This window comes from Mrakia frigida (genome assembly GCF_051309035.1).
Source record: "Mrakia frigida strain ATCC 22029 unplaced genomic scaffold BDY24scaffold_37, whole genome shotgun sequence".
In the NCBI taxonomy this organism is placed as follows: Eukaryota; Fungi; Basidiomycota; class Tremellomycetes; order Cystofilobasidiales; family Mrakiaceae; genus Mrakia; species Mrakia frigida.
In genome coordinates, this window is record NW_027481244.1 from 280852 (window position 1) to 296267 (window position 15416).

Consider the following 15416-nt stretch of genomic DNA (forward strand, 5'->3'; position numbering starts at 1 on the left):
GAGTTTCAAACCCTCCAATCACCCTCTACGTGTTCAAGCGTGTCATAACCGACCAATCAACGAGTTGCAAAAGAAAAGAAGGGGTGACAAGCAAACACGATGGAAGAAAAAAAAAAGCGGAGGTAAATTCGAGGGGCGTCTCAGCTGGACCTTTTTCTCGAAGTCTCCCTTCAACACCCAGCATCCTCCTCCCTCCCCTTCCTCTCTCTCCCTCCCTCCCCTCCTTCTCTACTACTGCTACAACAACACCCAAATGCACACTCCTCAAATCAACATCGCTCTCGTCGGTCTCGGAGGAGTTGGGACTTCCACCTTGCAAATCCTACAATCCCCTTCGCTCGCTTCGAAATTCCACCTCATCGCTCTCGCCAACTCTTCTTCTTCGCTCTTGATCGCCAACCATGGAATCCCCACCTTGCCTAGTTCGGCCAACCCTTCTCGATGGCTCAACGAACACGCTCAAGCTCAACCTCTGGACTTGCCAGCCTTCCTTACTCGACTCTCGTTGATCAAAGGAGAGACGATCCTCGTCGACAACACTTCGGACGAAAAAGTCGCCGCTCTCTACCCTACGATGCTCCGATTGGGACTTCACGTCGTTACTCCCAACAAGAAGGCTTGGAGTGGAGATCTGTCGCTTTGGGAGGATATCAAGAAGGCTGTGGAGGAGAAGGGGAGCTTGTGCTACGGAGAGTCGACGGTTGGAGCTGGTTTGCCCATCTTGACGACTCTCAAGGATCTCGTAGAGACTGGGGATGAGATTGTAAAGATCGAAGGAGTTCTCTCTGGTACTCGTGAGTCTCCATTCTCTATATCCTTATTCGTAGTGCTCCCGTGAAGGCCTGGCCTCGAGAAGGAAGGAGGGAGGAGGAGGTGGTCGGCAGCTTCGGATGTCTCTCTCTCTCTCTCTCCCACGAGAGATCTCGTCTTCCAGCTCCTTCTTGACACCCATCCGAGCTTCAAGAGGGGAAGATCCCGAGAGAGAGAGCATGGGTCTCTCTTCTAAACAAAGATTAGATTTCAAATTTCTCAGCGGTGACAGGCGGACTTGGTTCTCCTTCTTTGACCGACGAGCTGACCTCCTTCCTTCCCCTTCCTTCTTTTCGTTGTCGTCGCCCCCTCCCAGTTTCCTACATCTTCAACAACTACTCCCCTTCCACTCCCGTCGCTTCGAAACCTACCTTCTCCTCCATCATCCACACCGCCAAATCCCTCGGATACACGGAACCTGATCCTCGAGACGATCTCTCCGGCGTGGACGTCGCTCGAAAGCTCACCATCCTCTCGAGGCAGATCCCTTCCCTCGCTACTGCTCTTCCTCAAGGGTGAGTCTATACGCGATCCAGGTTTTGTAGCACTATCTATCACTTCACCTTCTTACTCACTTTGCGTTCCGTTCGTCCCATCAGCTTCGCCTCCGTCTCCATCTCCTCTCTCGTCCCCAAAGTCCTCGAGGACGCCTCAACAGCTCAGGACTACCTCTCCCGTCTCGCAGAGGGAGACGAGCACTTCGCCGCCCTTCGAGAACAGGCCGAGTCGAATGGAAAGGTCCTTCGATACGTTGGGGTGATTGACGTTCTCAAGGGAGAGATCAAGGCTGCCTTGGAACTGTGAGTCGCCGTCGTCCTGGTCTCGTTCGCGTCCTCATCCTTCTTCGCTGACCTCCTTCTCTCCCATCTTCTCGTCGCAGCTACCCTTCTACCCACCCTTTCGCCACCTCCCTCTCCGGATCCGACAACATCATCTCGTTCACCACGAAGCGATACCCTTCGCCTCGACCGTTGCTCGTCCAGGGAGCTGGTGCTGGAGGAGAGGTGACGGCGATGGGAGTGGTGGCGGATTGCTTGAGGGTTTGGGAGAGGAAGAGCCGTTAGGTTCTCGGTGGTGGAAGGGTTGGTCGTGGAAGAGATCTCGGCGGAGGGAGGGAGGAAGGAGAGAAGGAGAGGTCGCAACCGTTCAGTCTCGTTTTCTTGCTCTTTCTATTCCGTGTCTTTAGCCATAGTCTCCATCTAGATACTCGCTCGTGTTTTCTGTTTTCCCTATAGACTAGTGTGTTTTCTCGTTTTGCTTTGGAAGGGAGAGAAGGTGTAATGAGACTGGTTCTCGCTTTCTCTCGACGCGTCGTCGTAGAAAGACGGGCCTTCGGACCCCTCTGCTCTGCGGAGGGGTATATCTTGATACCCAAGAATCCGAATGCACCTTGCTCAGGATTCCGAGAGATATCCTCGTCGATAGACTAGCGCATCTGTGTTCCCTGAAAGAATGAGTCGAAGGGCAGCCTTCGAGATCTCTCGAGCTCTTTTCTCCTTCCTCGCCGCCGCGATGAGGTGAGATCGACCTGCGACCTTCATTCTACCGATTAAAGTTCCCTCATGGGCAAAACTGAGCTCCCCTTCAGAAACGAGGCCCATCAAACGCCCTGGTAACCCAACCCTGTATGCATCGACGAGGAGCGGGGGCTGGGAGATCGAGGAATTCAGGTCTTCCTCTTTTGAACCTTCAACGTCCACCATCGCTGCTGAAGACACTCACCAGAGCTCGTACAGCAGCACTTGAGCATGCTCTATATGTCGAGCAGATCCAAAAGTGTCTAGATGTGCCTCAGCGTCGTCTGTAGAAGCAGCCGAGGAAACCTTCCGAAACTGTGAGCTCAATCGTTCCTTCCTTTCCGACGATTGGTCTCTCGTCCTTGTCTGCAGCAAATCTGCTCGTCTCGACTTCACGTCTCGCCTGCCGATCTTCATCACTCCCTCCGCCTACAGAAGCTAAAAGTTTCCGACTCTCTCTCCGGATCTCACTTCGACGAACGACGGACGATTCTTCCTCGCTCCAGGTTTGCTTGCCTCTCCTGCTCTCTGCGCTCGCTCTTCTCCCGCTTCCGACATCTTTCCTTTATCGATCCGGCCCTCACGGGCACGTCGTGCAGAGGGATAAAATCGAGTTTTGGTGGTTCTCCAACCAAACAACGTCCTGTTTCTAGAGCCTCTTTCGGTCTTCTCGAGCCTGGTTCTCTGACCCTCCATCTTTGTTCACCTCCAACCACTACTCCTTCAACCGACAAGGAAGATGTACCTCACCTTCGACGCGGAGCTCTCTCCGCTGTCGCTCGAACCTCGAGGAGCCTACTTCGACGTGGAGGATGGAGCGGGAGGACGAGCAGGAGGAGGAAGCAGCAGGAAGAGGTTGGCGACGAGGAGGAGGGAGGAGGAGGAAGAAGAAGCCGCCCAACAGTGCGGTTCTTTCTCTGAAAAGAGGCTCAAGCTGGGTCTAGTTCATGATGGTGAGTCCTTTCGTTCCGTCTGCCTTTGTAGGTCTTATCAAGTCGAAGGGAAGGAGGAGTCCAAACCACCTTCCTCCCTCCCGCAAAGGCCTCGACTCCTCCTCGGGAAACACCACCCTGACCTGTCCGCATCGCTCATATTCGTCCCTACCTTCTTTTCTCCCCTTTCAGACCGAGCTTGGGCATCTATCTCGTCGTCAACTTCGCGATCCCAACCCTCCCAATCCTACGCTTCCTCCTCCGCTCGCTCGTCCAGGTCGCGGTCCAACTCTTCCTACTCAACCGTCGGATCTCCTCCCCAGGACAGATATCGTTCCTCCTGGTCCCATCTCACCCAAGAACCATCGTCTTCTCATCTCTCAACTCCCCTCGTCTCAACTCCAACTCCCTCCTACGGTCTCAACGCCTACCCGACTTCGGAAGACAACAGCTTCGGTCTCTCGTTTGCGTCGCAGGTGGATCCGTTCGGTCTAGGAGGCAGCGGAGCAGATTGGTGGGAGCAAGATGGAGCGGAAGGGTTCCCGGGGGAGCAGGTTGAGATGGTGGATCTGGGGGAGGAGCAACGACGAGACGCGTCTCTGTCGTCGCTGGGATGGGCAGCCGACCTGGGCTGGGACGAGCTCGCTTCCTCCCTCTCCACCCTTTCCCAACCTCCTTCGCTCCACAAATACTCTTACCCTTCTACCTCCTCGAATCAACAAACTCCTCTCTCGCCAAACCCACCTTTCATCCAGAGCTCTACTCATCCCAGCAGCGTTCCCTCCTTTCACCCTCCTCCTCCTCCTTCTCTCCCTCTTCCCCAATCATCGCACCACCACCACCACCTCTCTCACAACTCCTACCACAAACAAGTCGCTTCCATACACACCCGATCCGCTCGTCCAACCTTCATCGCCCTCCCAGCTGGTTCGAATCGTCCCTCGACTGCTTCCTCGTCGTCGTCGCATCCCGAGGAGAGCCTCCGCTCGAACGAGGACTTCGCCACAGCGCTCGGAAGGATCAGGGAGGACAAGGGAAAGTTCAAGCTCTCCCTTCCCGTCGGAAGGAAGAGTCCTGGGGTGACTCCGCTCGTCTGATTGGGAAAGGGAAGAGGGCGGGGAGGGAGGGAGGGAGCGGGGACGCGTCGTTCGCTGCCGTCGGTCGCTGTTTGGGTTCCATCTAGTTCTCGATCCCTTTCGTATCTATCTTTGTGAGTTTGATTCGCGTCCTCCTCCCTTCTACATCAACTCTCACTGCTGCTGCAAGCCTTCTTCCTGACCTCTTTCTTCTTCTCTGTCTCCTTGGGTTCTCTTCTCTCAGATCGACTCCTGATCCCCTCCCCGCCTCGACGCGTCGGTCCTCGGGTCTCCGTTCCCCTTTTTCGCGTCGTTTCTCTCGCCCACCCAGTCTACGTCTACATCTACCTCCCCCTCGCGTTTTACGTTTTTTATTGCTCTTGTTCCTCCCCTTCCCTTCCCTTCCACACGTCATCTTTCTCCCTTTACATAGCATCTCCTTTCGGTTTCCCTCTTTCGCTCGTCTCGTCTCGTGTAATCCTCTGCTCTTGCTCTTTTCGTTCTTCCCTCCTCCGCGCTCTTTTTTGCTTTGCTTTGCTTTCACCCGTCGTTTTTTCATGTTTTTTTTTTGGTGCTTCGCTCCTTCTCTATTAGATACCCTTCCTCTTTCCCATCCGATTCTGCTTTCTCGCCTTTGTTCCGTTTTCGCTTTTATTCTCTCTTTTCATGACCTCTCTCCTCTCTCCTCCTCCTCTTCCTTGATCTTTTTTTTCTCTCTCTCTCTCTCTCGCGCGGTGTTCAATTCTATTAACCGCAAGTTCAATAAAACGGGGTTGGAGGTGATATATGTAGTACTAGATATCTACCTAACCGAGAGAACGAGAAACGAAGCGGAACTAAAAAAACGAGGGAGGCAGATCAACGACGCGGACGGCGGATGGAGGAGAACACAAGGTGGAAGAAAAGGTCGAGAGGGAGTGTGGAGTGAGAGGTGGGAGTGGGTCGAGAAACAAATAAAAAGGGGGAAGAAGCATAGATAATAGAGCCGAGAACGAGGAAAGAGACGACCAGCCGCAGGAGGGAGAACGAGAACACAAGGGCGAGCGAGAAAAAACCGGAGGATAGAAATGAAAAAGGGCAGAAGCAGAAACGAGAAACGAGAAACGAGAACGAGCAAAGACAGATAGGTGTAGATATGTTAAGAATACTTATTCTACCTAAATAAAGAGCACCCGAGAAGGTTATAGACTAGATAAGGCAGAGAAGAAAAGGAACCAACGGAGAAGAGACGCGACCAACGATTTTGGATCCCTCCCTCCCTCACCAGATCCCTCCCCTCTTGAACGACGACGACGATCCGACCCTCTCCCCGATAGCCCCCACGTCCAAAGGAGCACCAGTCGACCAAGGAACCGTCAAGGACCTCGTTCGATCCGTCCTGTTCGACAACGACGACGACAACGACGACGACGACGCGACGATGGGATCCAGGGAGGTCGAGACGCTTGGTCTTCGGTTGTCGTTCTCCGACGACGACGATGGGAGGGGAGAGGGAGCCCATCGAGAAGCTCCGAGTCCGAGAGCTCCCTCCGAAGTGTAGCTAGCGGAACGAGAGCCGTGTCCTCCTCCCAACGACGGCGAAGGGGTCGACGACGAGTGCGAGTTCTCGTTGAAGCTGACGACGGATCTCGACGGGGGACCGGAGGAATAGCCGTTGAGGAACGAAGAGTTTCCTTCGTTGAGGCTGGCGGATCTCGAAGCGTGAGTGGTTGGGAAGAGGTGATCGTTGGGGTAGGATCCGTCGTTGGAGGAGTAGTCGAGCGAGTCAGGGAAGGACGCTGATCTCGGAGCGTGGAACCCTCCTCCTCCTCCTCCTCGGCCGTTGCTGCTGCTATACGACGACGACGACGACATCGAGAACTCGGTATCGGTCCTCCCGATTCCGAAGGACGACGACCTCGGAAGAGAAGGAGGGACCGAGGTGAGTTCCGGGATGGGGTTCATGTTGACCGAAAGCGAATCGGATCGATCCCTCGTCCTGAGGAGGAGTCCGTTCCTATCCCTCTCCCTCTCCTGCTGCGACGCGTAATCCGACGAACGACCAGGTCCGTCGAGAGGAAAGCCAACGGATCCTCCTCCTCCTCCTCCTCCTCCTCCGTTGCCGGTCGGGAAGCGAGTCGAGCTCTGTTGATGCTGAGGCTGACGGTAGTAAGGGAGAGGGTGGTTGTGTCCGAGAGGAGAGAGGGAGGAGAGGTCGGGGACGGTGTCGACGTTGGAGGAGGAGAAGTAGTTTTGTTGGCTGAGGATCTGGGACAAGTTCTGGTTGGGGCTTTGGAGAGGGCTGCGAAAAAAAAGGAACGAACAAAGGTCCAGTTCTCGTTTCGTCGTCGAGGAGAAGCAGAGAGAGAGAGAAAGACTCACATTCCATCGGATTTACGCCCAGATACGTTCATCCTAGCTTGAAGGATACTCTTGAGAGCAGCTTGGGTTCCGAGGTCGCCTGAGAGGGGGGACGAAAAGAGCAAGAGCAAGAACGGAAGACGCGTCGAACATCAGATCTTGCTTCCACCTCGACGCTCCTCCCTCCCGGTTCGTGAGAAGAAGGGGGAAAAAAAAAACATACCAAGCTCAGGGATACCTCCAGCAGGGATATCGTTATGAAGGAAGCAACACCTGTTTCGTTCCAAAATCCGAATCGAATCAAGTCAGCGACGGGTCTTCCTCCCTCCCTCTCTCCCCTCCCCTCTCCTCTCCTCTTCAGACTCACCTCCTCCCATACGCGCACTGCCCAAACAACCAGAACGTCGTACAGATCTGAGTCTTGTACTGTAACGGAACCGAAAAACGAAACCCCTCCTCGTCAGTTCCGTGTCTTCGAACTTCGTCTCGAAGACGAGAGAGGGAGAGAGAGAGAGGTTCAGACGTACCTTGGGATGCCTCTCTACCGGCCTCAACTCGTCTCTCCCATGAGCATATTGGCATTTGCTGGCGTACTGACATCTCTCCTCGACTGTAATGGCGTCCCAATTCTTTTCCCAGGTGCCTGGACGAAAACGAAAACGAACACAAAGACGAAGAGCGAAGACGAAAGTCAGTTTTCGTTTCGTTTCTCCCCTTTTCTCGAAAGATCGAAACGACGAAAACTCACGACACAGCTCCGTCTTGTAAAGCTTGGCCTTCTTGTTCGTCGGACTAGGTCCATCGATCGGGAGGTTGTGCTCGACGAGGTACTGGGTTGAAACGAATCGAAAGACGCGTCAGTTTTCTCCCGTTTCCTTTTTTGTCCACCTCCTTTCCTCCCCTCCCTCCCTCCCTCCCCTTTTTCTTTTTCCCATCCCATCCCCTCCTTTCCTTCCCTCCCTTTCGCCTTCGCTTTAGTCTCGTTCCACGTCCGTTTCAACTAGATAAACTCACCTTCTGCAACCCGGGATCCATCACCACCGGATTCACTCCCGGACCCAACCCGCTCAAACTCATCACCTCCCTCACCGCCAACGCTCCTCCTCCTCCTTCTCCTCCTCCTGCTCCGAACCCACCAGCACCCCCGAATCCAACCCCAGCGAGCAACGCATTCTCCAACTCGTCCGCTCCCGCTCCCGCTCCTCCTCCCAACGACGACGAAGCATGTCGACCGAACACGCCAGGATGCAAGTACTGGATCGCCTGGAACCGAGTGAGGAGTTCCTGGTTCGTCTCCTTCTGAGGGGTGGGCGAGTTGGTAGGGGTGGTTCGTTGATCGAGAAGGGAAAGAGGGGTAGGCGGAGGGAGAGGGATGAGAGGAGGTTGAAGTTGGCTGAGCTGATGTTGGTTCTGCTGAGCGAGAGCCGAGAGGAGGGCGGACATGTAAGGGTTTTGGAAACCTCCTGGGGAGACTCCGTTGGTGGTGTTGGTGTTGGTGTTGGTTGGGGAGACGGGTGAGGAGAGTTCGTTGGACGAGGAGGGGAAGCGAGGGGATCTGGCCGAGTAGAGAGAGTTGGACGAGTCTGACCGAGCGAAGGTGGTGAAGAGCTGCTGGTGCTGAGGCCGAGGCTGTTGCTGGCTCGACGAAGGGACGTATCCAGGTCCAGGAGAGGGAGCCAACGGGGACGAGGGAGAGAACGACGACGACGATCCTCCGCCTCCTCCTGCTGCTCCTCCTTGACCTGAAACGGAGTACCGAGCTGGCGGTGCTCTCACGACGTCGAGAGGTCCTCGTCCTGATCCCGACGAGCGTCCATCCGGAGTCGAAGCAGATCTCTCCCTCGCGTAGCTAGGCGTAGGAGTAGGGCTGGGGCCAGCGGCGAAGTTGGAGTACTGTTGATGGTCGAGGCCTCCTCCTCCTCCTCCCGCTGCTCCTCGACCGAACGACGACTGCTGCTCCCGCTCAAGCGTCCTCTTCTCCGGCATGACTCCCATCCCCAATCCCATATCGATCCCCAGACCGTAGTTGATCGCTGAGAGAGACGCTCTCCACCTCGACTGTTCCGCTGCGATCTCCCACGCGTCCCTCTTGGGCGAAACGACGACGTTGATCTTGTCCGTTCCTCCTCCTGCTGCTGCTCCAGCGAAGACCGAGTGGGTGGTGACGTCGATGGAGGAAGGAGAAGAGACGAAGTTGGAAGTGTAAGGAGGTTTGGGTGCGTGGATGGAAGCGGCGAGTCCTGAGACGCGACCACCGGTTCCGTTCGAGTTGGAAAGAGTCGAGGACGAGGTGGAAGGACGAGAAGAGTTGGAGTTGGAGGGAGACGGTTGAGTGACCCTGAAGGGAGGGGAAGGGGAGGATTGACGAAGGGAGGGAGAAGACGAGGACGCAGGAGGAGGAGGAGGTTGGTTGTGGAAGGGAGGAGGAGGGGAGGCTCGGTAAGACGCTTCGAAGGGAGAGTAGGCAGGCTTCGGTTGCTGCTGCTGCTGCTGTTTAGGTTGACCTCCTCCCGATCCGAGTTGAGCGTTGATCTCCTGCCTCCTCCAGTCATCGTTCGACGCGCTCCTCTGCCTTCCAACGAACTCGACTCCCAAACCCGCCGACTGCTGCTGCTGCTGCTGCTGCTGATGCTGGTACGACAACGACGAGTTCCTCGACGAGAGCGAGATAGGATCCTGAAGACCGAACGAGGAGATGTTGAGCTTCATCACGTCCTCGGCGAGTCGTTGCTGCTGCTGAGGAGGCTGAGGAGGAGGAGCGGTGTCGACGGACGACGCGTTGAATTCGAAGGTGTGAGGCGGCGACCATCTTCCTTGTCCGAGGAGGGATCCGAGGTTGATGTTCGCAGAGGAGGACGAAGGATGGAAGGAAGCGAGAGTAGGGTTGAGGTCGAGACTCTTGAGCGAGGAAGGATCTCCAGAAGAGGTGGTGGTGGTCGACGACGATTCCTTCGAGTGACCTCCTCCACTCCAAACGCTCGCTGCTCCAGGCCCGAAGACACTCTCGGGAGTCTTGAACTCGTCGCTCGTATCGCTCGAGGCCGGAGTGTGAGGAAGAGGTGAGGCTGAGTGAGTGGCGGTGGTGGTGGTGGAAGGAGGAGGAGTGGGAGTGGACTGGGAGGAGAGAGGTTGAGCTCGATGGAGAGTGGATTGAATGGGAGAGTTGGGAGGAGAGAGGGTGGACATGGTCGTTGGCTGCTAGACGAAAGGAACAGAAGAAGAAGAAGAAAAGAGTCAGTTTCGAGGATGTGAAAGAGAGAGAGAGAGAGAGAGATAAGGAAGAGTGAAGAAGTGAAGGCAGTGGCGGGAGACGACAGGGAGAGCAACTCACGTTTCAAGTGTCGAGGGAGTGGCGATCCGAGAGCTAAGAGTGTAGCAGAGAGAGACGAAAGACCGAGGAGGGGTGGTGGTGATCAAGACGAAAGAATAGGATCTGGAGGTGAAGAGGAAAAGTTCAAAGTCAGCATAGGGAAGGAGGGAGGCAAGGGGCTGGGTTCGCAGCTTCTCCCAGCTCTCACGCGAGGAACGAAACGAAGAGATGAGCACTAACCCTTTTCTTCCAGTCTTGTAGATATACCTCCGAGCTAGAAGCTTCCTTGGATTGATACGAGTGATAGGAAGAGGAGAAAGACTGAGGCGTGGTTGTTGATGGTTGGGGGAGAGGAAGGGAAAGAGAGAAAGAAGAGAAGAAGAAGTCAGCACGTCGTGTCCCTTTTCCTCTGTTGTTGTTTTTTCTTCGCCACCACATCTAGGACAAAATCTCTATCGAAGGAAGGAAAAAAACCTTCCTCTTTCCTCCTCGACTGCTCCCTCAGCTCATATCGAACGCTGTGAGCTCCGCCCTCCAACCTCGTTTCCTCCTTAGAGAGAGAGAGAGATACATGCGTTGGGAACTGACCTTTCAGAGACGAAGGAGAGACTACAAGAGGATGGTGTTGTTGTTGTTGTTGTTGTTGTTGTAGAGTTGTAGAGAAATAGTTGGACGAAGAGGGCGAAGGAGAAAGATGGGAGGACGAGCTGGTTGGGGAGAAGAAGAAGACGAAACAGGGCGAGATTGAGATGGGGTGCTAGAGAGAAGGAAGGTTTGAACGGTCCTCCCTGTTTTGAGGTAATTGAGAGCGATAGTGGGACTTGTATGCGCTCCAGGGGAAAAGGAAGAAAAAGGTCGAGAGGAGGTGGACGAGTTTGGAGTTGGAGTTGAACGGGGTTGAGCTGGAGGAAGGGCCGGATCCAGCGAGGGAAGGTTGAAAAGGGAAAGGCCTGGCTGCTGCTGGAGAGGGGAGGCGAACAGGAGAGAAGGGAAAGAAGGACCCTGTTGGTGTTGAGAGAGAGAGAGAGAGAGAAAGAAGGAGTCGAGAGCGAAGCCAGAGAAGGGTCCAAAGGAGAGGGGCTGATCTCGACTCAGGCCTCAGGCCTCAGGGGCAGAGGAGGCAAGGTCGAGCTCAACCATTCCTCTCCCTCCCTGCGTTCGTTTCCTCCAAACTCTTCTATACAAAACATTCAACGAAAAGTCAGCGATCCGCTTCCAGTCTCCTTCGTATCTCTTCCCAAAAGAGAGCCCAGAGGGACGCTTGGAACGCCGTCCGTCATTCAGAGAGGGGGTTGGTTTCCTTCCTTCGAGTGAAGAGCGAAGGGAAGGAGGAGCTCGCCCTTTCGTTTGCTCCCTCCCTTGTTTGACCTTCCTTCCTTCCCCTTGGTTTGGAATCTTGAAGTTCCCTGTATACACACGGCGTCGTGAGGGAAGAGCGGGAAGCCTGTACGAGAGAGAGCGAAAGATGAGTTGTTGTTTGAGAGGGAAGAAGGAGTTTGGGAGACGTCAAGGTTTGGTTTGGTTTGGGGAGGGAGGGAAGGTCGCAAGAGTTCAGCCCCTCAAAAAAAAATCTCTGACAGAGTTGGTAAATATTTCAGATGAGTTTAAGATCTACCCTGAGCTCCGGTACCACGGCTCAAATTTACAATCAAGAACCGAGCGCGTCCTATTAGTCGAGCAGGTCTTCATCTTTCCCACCTTTGCTCTCTCTCTGTCTTCTATCTCCTTCCTTGCTCTAGACTATAGAAAGAGCGTCGCAGATAGACGCTTCCGATATCTAAGGTCTCCTTCCTTCTAACCTCAAACTAGACTGCCTCCCTCACTATCTCATCATCTTCCCAGCCTCGATCTCAAAGACGCGTCGTCCTTGTTAACGTCTCCCTTTGTCTTTCACCCCCGTCTCCTTCTTCCTGAGCGTTCCCTCTCTCCACCAATCTTCCTTACCTCGACTATACCGCACTCTCCAGCGAACCTCGCAAACCTCCATGACCTCTCTCTCTCTCTCTCTCTCTCTCTCTCTCTCTCGTTCTCAAAAGATACGCGCGCGTTGTCGACGTGTCGCTCTTGGTTCGTTTGGGAAGAGATATAGTTGAGATGTACTCGCCTCGAGCAGGACGAGAGCCATTCCCGCTGAGAGATGCTGTGAAGGAGAGAAGAAAGGATGCGTCGAGAAACGCGAAAAGTCAGCTCGGATCGAGGCTCAAAGAGATGAAGCGAAAGAGAAAACACTCACGAGAGAGATATGGCAGTGAATGAAGATGGGAGCAGGATCGTCGGAGAAGAATCGAATGGCGGCTGGAGAGGCGACAAAGGAAGAGAAAGGGAGTCAGTCAGTGGACGCGTGCGAGACTTCCTCCCGAGAGATGGAGACTCGCCCCAAGCTGGAGTAGCGAAAGCAGCAGGCGTGCTCATGTTGTCTCTGAACGGAGGGTTGACGAAGTTGAAAGCGCCAGGAAGAGCAGCGGCGGCTGAGGAGGAAGGGAGACGCGTCGAGAAAGAAAACGAAACGGATCAGTTTGGTTTGGATCGAACGTCAACCGAAGAGGGAGAGGCGAGGGCATACTGCACGAAACAACTAGCGCCAGGCTCTTCAGAGTTTGAGGGTCGTCGAAGAGGAGTCGTTGAATCCCATGGAGCGAGAGTTCATGATGGGAGGCCTACAGAAGAGGAGAAGGGCAAAGGAGAGCAGAGGGAGGAGAGGAGAAAGCTCAACCTCCTTCGAGCTTCGAGGCAGCTCTCCTCTGGCTCGTTTCGAAAGAAGCAAGGATCTTGAGATGGCTTTGAGGAGGGAAGGGAGCGACGAGTAGATAGATCAAGGCGAACTGTGGAGGGCCTTGTAGAAAACGCAAGGAGAGGAGGTCGTGGAGGAGAGAGGGAAGAAGGAAGCTCGAAGCTCAACGACTTTCAGCCCTCTGCTTTCTTCTCGCTTCGACGCGTCTGTTTTCTTGTAGATTTCGTTGAGATACAACTTTCTCGCACTTCAGAAACAGTCAAGATCGACTCTCTACTACGTTGAGAAGTCTCCCCGGCTCTCAGTCGTGACTTTGGCTGTCGAGGAGGGCGAGGCAGTCGAGACGACCGCTCGGGCTGTTCCTCTCTTTTCGTCTCTTCACTCCCAACTCCCAGCATCGAAAATCGAGCCTATCTTGATCCTCCGCGCCCCTCTTTAGATCTTTCTTCCTCCTGCAACTTGAATCCAATCATCAAAGCTTCCCAAACTCTCTTCTACGAGACGCGTTGTCGAACGTGGTTGACCCGTCAACGAGCGCGCTCTTTCTTCCCCTCGCTCCGCCTTTCTTATAAGAGATCCAGCTTTCTGTTTCTATACAGGTCCATCAACTTCAAGGCTGATATTCAAGTCCAAAAAACTTCGTATGACGTCTTGATTTTTTACTGAAGCACAGCTCAATCAGAATCAGAATCTCGTTGTGCCGTCCCTCCCTCTCCCCACCACCCACCACCTCCTCTCCCTCCTCCTCTCCCACCAGTCCACCACCTCTACCCTCTTCCTTTCTATTCAAAATGGCCAAGTCCGCTAAGGTTACCATCCAGTCCGCCGCCGAGAAGTCTGACTCGTGGCTCGAGTCCAACGAGACTGAGATCACCCGTCTCCATGCTCGTGAGTTGAGCCCTCTTCTCCATCCCTTCTTCTCAAGCTGATCTCAATCTCCTCTCTCTCTCTACACAGTTCACACCGCCACCCAGGACGCTGTCCTCAAGGCTACCGTCGAGGCCTACAACAAGTACTACGCCGAGAGGAAGGCCAGCTTCGCGAAGATCCCTTCCTTCTGGTTCTCCACTTTCATGGTTCGTTTCCGAAAACTTTCCTTCGCCTTGCTCTTCTATATATACCCATTTTGACCTCACCTTGCTTCACGGCTTTGTTTATGTTCAATAGAAGCACCCTCAACGTTCGTCCTCTCGCCTCCTCCTTCTCCTTCCTTCGAGCTCAACGTTCGCAGACGAAGGCTGATCTCTTTCCCCGTCTTCGCTGCTGCAGTCTCCCTTTTCCTCGCCGCCGATGCCGACCAGGAGGCTCTTACCTACCTCGAGGATGTTTCCGTCGTTCGAGGAGGAGACAAGAAGACTCTCGACGAGTTCGATTTGGTCTTCGTGAGTTTCCGAGCTCTCGCCCGTCTTGCCTTCCCTCTTCTCGAGTTGGCTTCCCGTCGAGCCGTCTCGAGTGTAGATTTGTTGTCACAATCGGAAAGCTGACCATCTCCTCTCCTGCTTTGCTGTTGTTTTCTCTATCGCCTCCTTTTCTTCTTCCCTTCAGACCTTCAAGGAGAACCCTTTCTTCTCCGAGACTACCCTCACCAAATCCTACACCGCCGCTCCCCAGGATCACTCTGGACACAACCACGCTGAGGGAGAGGGACACGGAGATGATGAGGTTGAGCTCATTGGAACTGTAAGTCTCTCGCCTTCTCCGTTCCTTTTCCCTCTCCTAGCTTTCGAGCTCCCATCTCTCTCTTCCTTCCCGTCCCTCCTCCTCGTCCAAAGCTCACCTAGCCTCCTTATATCTCTGTGTGGTCTCTCTTTGCAGGTCGTCCCTATCACATGGAAGGACGCTTCCCGAAACCTCGTCAAGGCTTCCCCTCGGAACGTTGGAGACGAGGACGAGGAGTCTCTCGAGCCTGGATCTTTCTTCTGTCTCTTCACCGAGGCTCAGGATCCTTTCAACTTGGGAGAGGTTCTCAGGGACGAGGTTGTGCCCAAGTGAGTCCCATAGCCGCCCTCTCTCCCTTTCCAACTCTTCGAGCGCTGCTCCCCTCAACGCACACTCGTCGTCGCTCGACCGCGTCCGTTGACCTCTTCCTCCCTATCGATCCTCCCAACTGACCTTGATCTCTCTTCTTCTTCTGTACCAGCGCTCTCGAGCTCTTTGCTGGAATGGCCGAGCTCTCGGACGACGAGGACATGTCGGATTCCGAGGACGATGAGGAGGAGGAGCTCGACCCTCGACCTACCAAGCGATCCAAGGCTTAAAACCTTCCGAACGAATAGGATCAAACAACTTAAAATACCTTCTTGGCTATACCGGAACCTGAAATCGATATGCGACTTTGTGCTCTTGCGAACGGAGACAGGGAGACAGCGAGAGGGAGAGCCGGGAGGACGAGACGAGACCCGTAGGGTTTCCGATCCCGAGGACGAGAAGGCATTTAAGAAGGTTTCGTTCTTCTGCGTCGCTCTATCTAGCACGGGTAAGAAAAGGGGAAGCGAGAGAAAAGAAAAAGAGCATCGAGAGAATCAGGAAGTTCAAACGAAACGTGTCAACAAGATCGTGCTCGCTCGTTCGATCTTGTTTGTTTTGGACTTCCGAAGTTGCGAAGTAAGACTCAGAGGCCTCCATAACGCTTACAAGGACAGAAGTCACAGATGCGTCAAGAGTCTACATAAATCAGAGCATCTACCAGCTGAACGCGTC

At 54.4% G+C, this 15416-nt stretch overlaps 5 protein-coding genes across 5 annotated transcripts; 2 read left to right on the plus strand and 3 right to left on the minus strand.

The window, feature by feature from the left end:
- The first annotated feature begins 168 nt into the window (after nt 1-168).
- HOM6 (homoserine dehydrogenase) lies at nt 169-2236 on the plus strand. The gene is made up of 4 exons (XM_076642078.1): nt 169-794; nt 1127-1325; nt 1410-1610; nt 1691-2236. Exons 1-4 carry the CDS (start codon nt 254-256, stop codon nt 1872-1874), a joined length of 1125 nt encoding a protein of 374 aa, XP_076493243.1. The 5' UTR covers nt 169-253; the 3' UTR covers nt 1875-2236.
- A 1752-nt stretch (nt 2237-3988) lies between these two features.
- BDY24DRAFT_401334 (uncharacterized protein) lies at nt 3989-5136 on the minus strand. Its single transcript, XM_076642079.1, has 2 exons — nt 4580-5136; nt 3989-4469 (listed from the first exon to the last, which is right to left on the minus strand). The coding sequence occupies exons 1-2, from the start codon at nt 4892-4894 to the stop codon at nt 4119-4121; spliced, it is 666 nt and encodes a 221-aa protein (XP_076493244.1). The 5' UTR covers nt 4895-5136; the 3' UTR covers nt 3989-4118.
- Nucleotides 5137-5151: 15 nt separating this feature from the next.
- On the minus strand, nt 5152-6389 carry BDY24DRAFT_401335 (uncharacterized protein). Its single transcript, XM_076642080.1, has one exon. The coding sequence runs from the start codon at nt 6277-6279 to the stop codon at nt 5596-5598; it is 684 nt and encodes a 227-aa protein (XP_076493245.1). The 5' UTR covers nt 6280-6389; the 3' UTR covers nt 5152-5595.
- A 438-nt stretch (nt 6390-6827) lies between these two features.
- Nucleotides 6828-7274, minus strand: BDY24DRAFT_344557 (uncharacterized protein; the record flags this gene model as incomplete). The annotated part of the gene is made up of 3 exons (XM_076637559.1): nt 6828-6948; nt 7043-7101; nt 7203-7274. Coding segments are annotated over 3 exons (252 nt in total), but the record flags the coding sequence as incomplete, so codon positions are not given.
- A 6161-nt stretch (nt 7275-13435) lies between these two features.
- BDY24DRAFT_401340 (uncharacterized protein) lies at nt 13436-15140 on the plus strand. The gene is made up of 7 exons (XM_076642081.1): nt 13436-13604; nt 13674-13792; nt 13884-13896; nt 13986-14098; nt 14262-14396; nt 14532-14704; nt 14857-15140. Exons 1-7 carry the CDS (start codon nt 13508-13510, stop codon nt 14972-14974), a joined length of 768 nt encoding a protein of 255 aa, XP_076493247.1. The 5' UTR covers nt 13436-13507; the 3' UTR covers nt 14975-15140.
- Nucleotides 15141-15416: the final 276 nt, after the last annotated feature.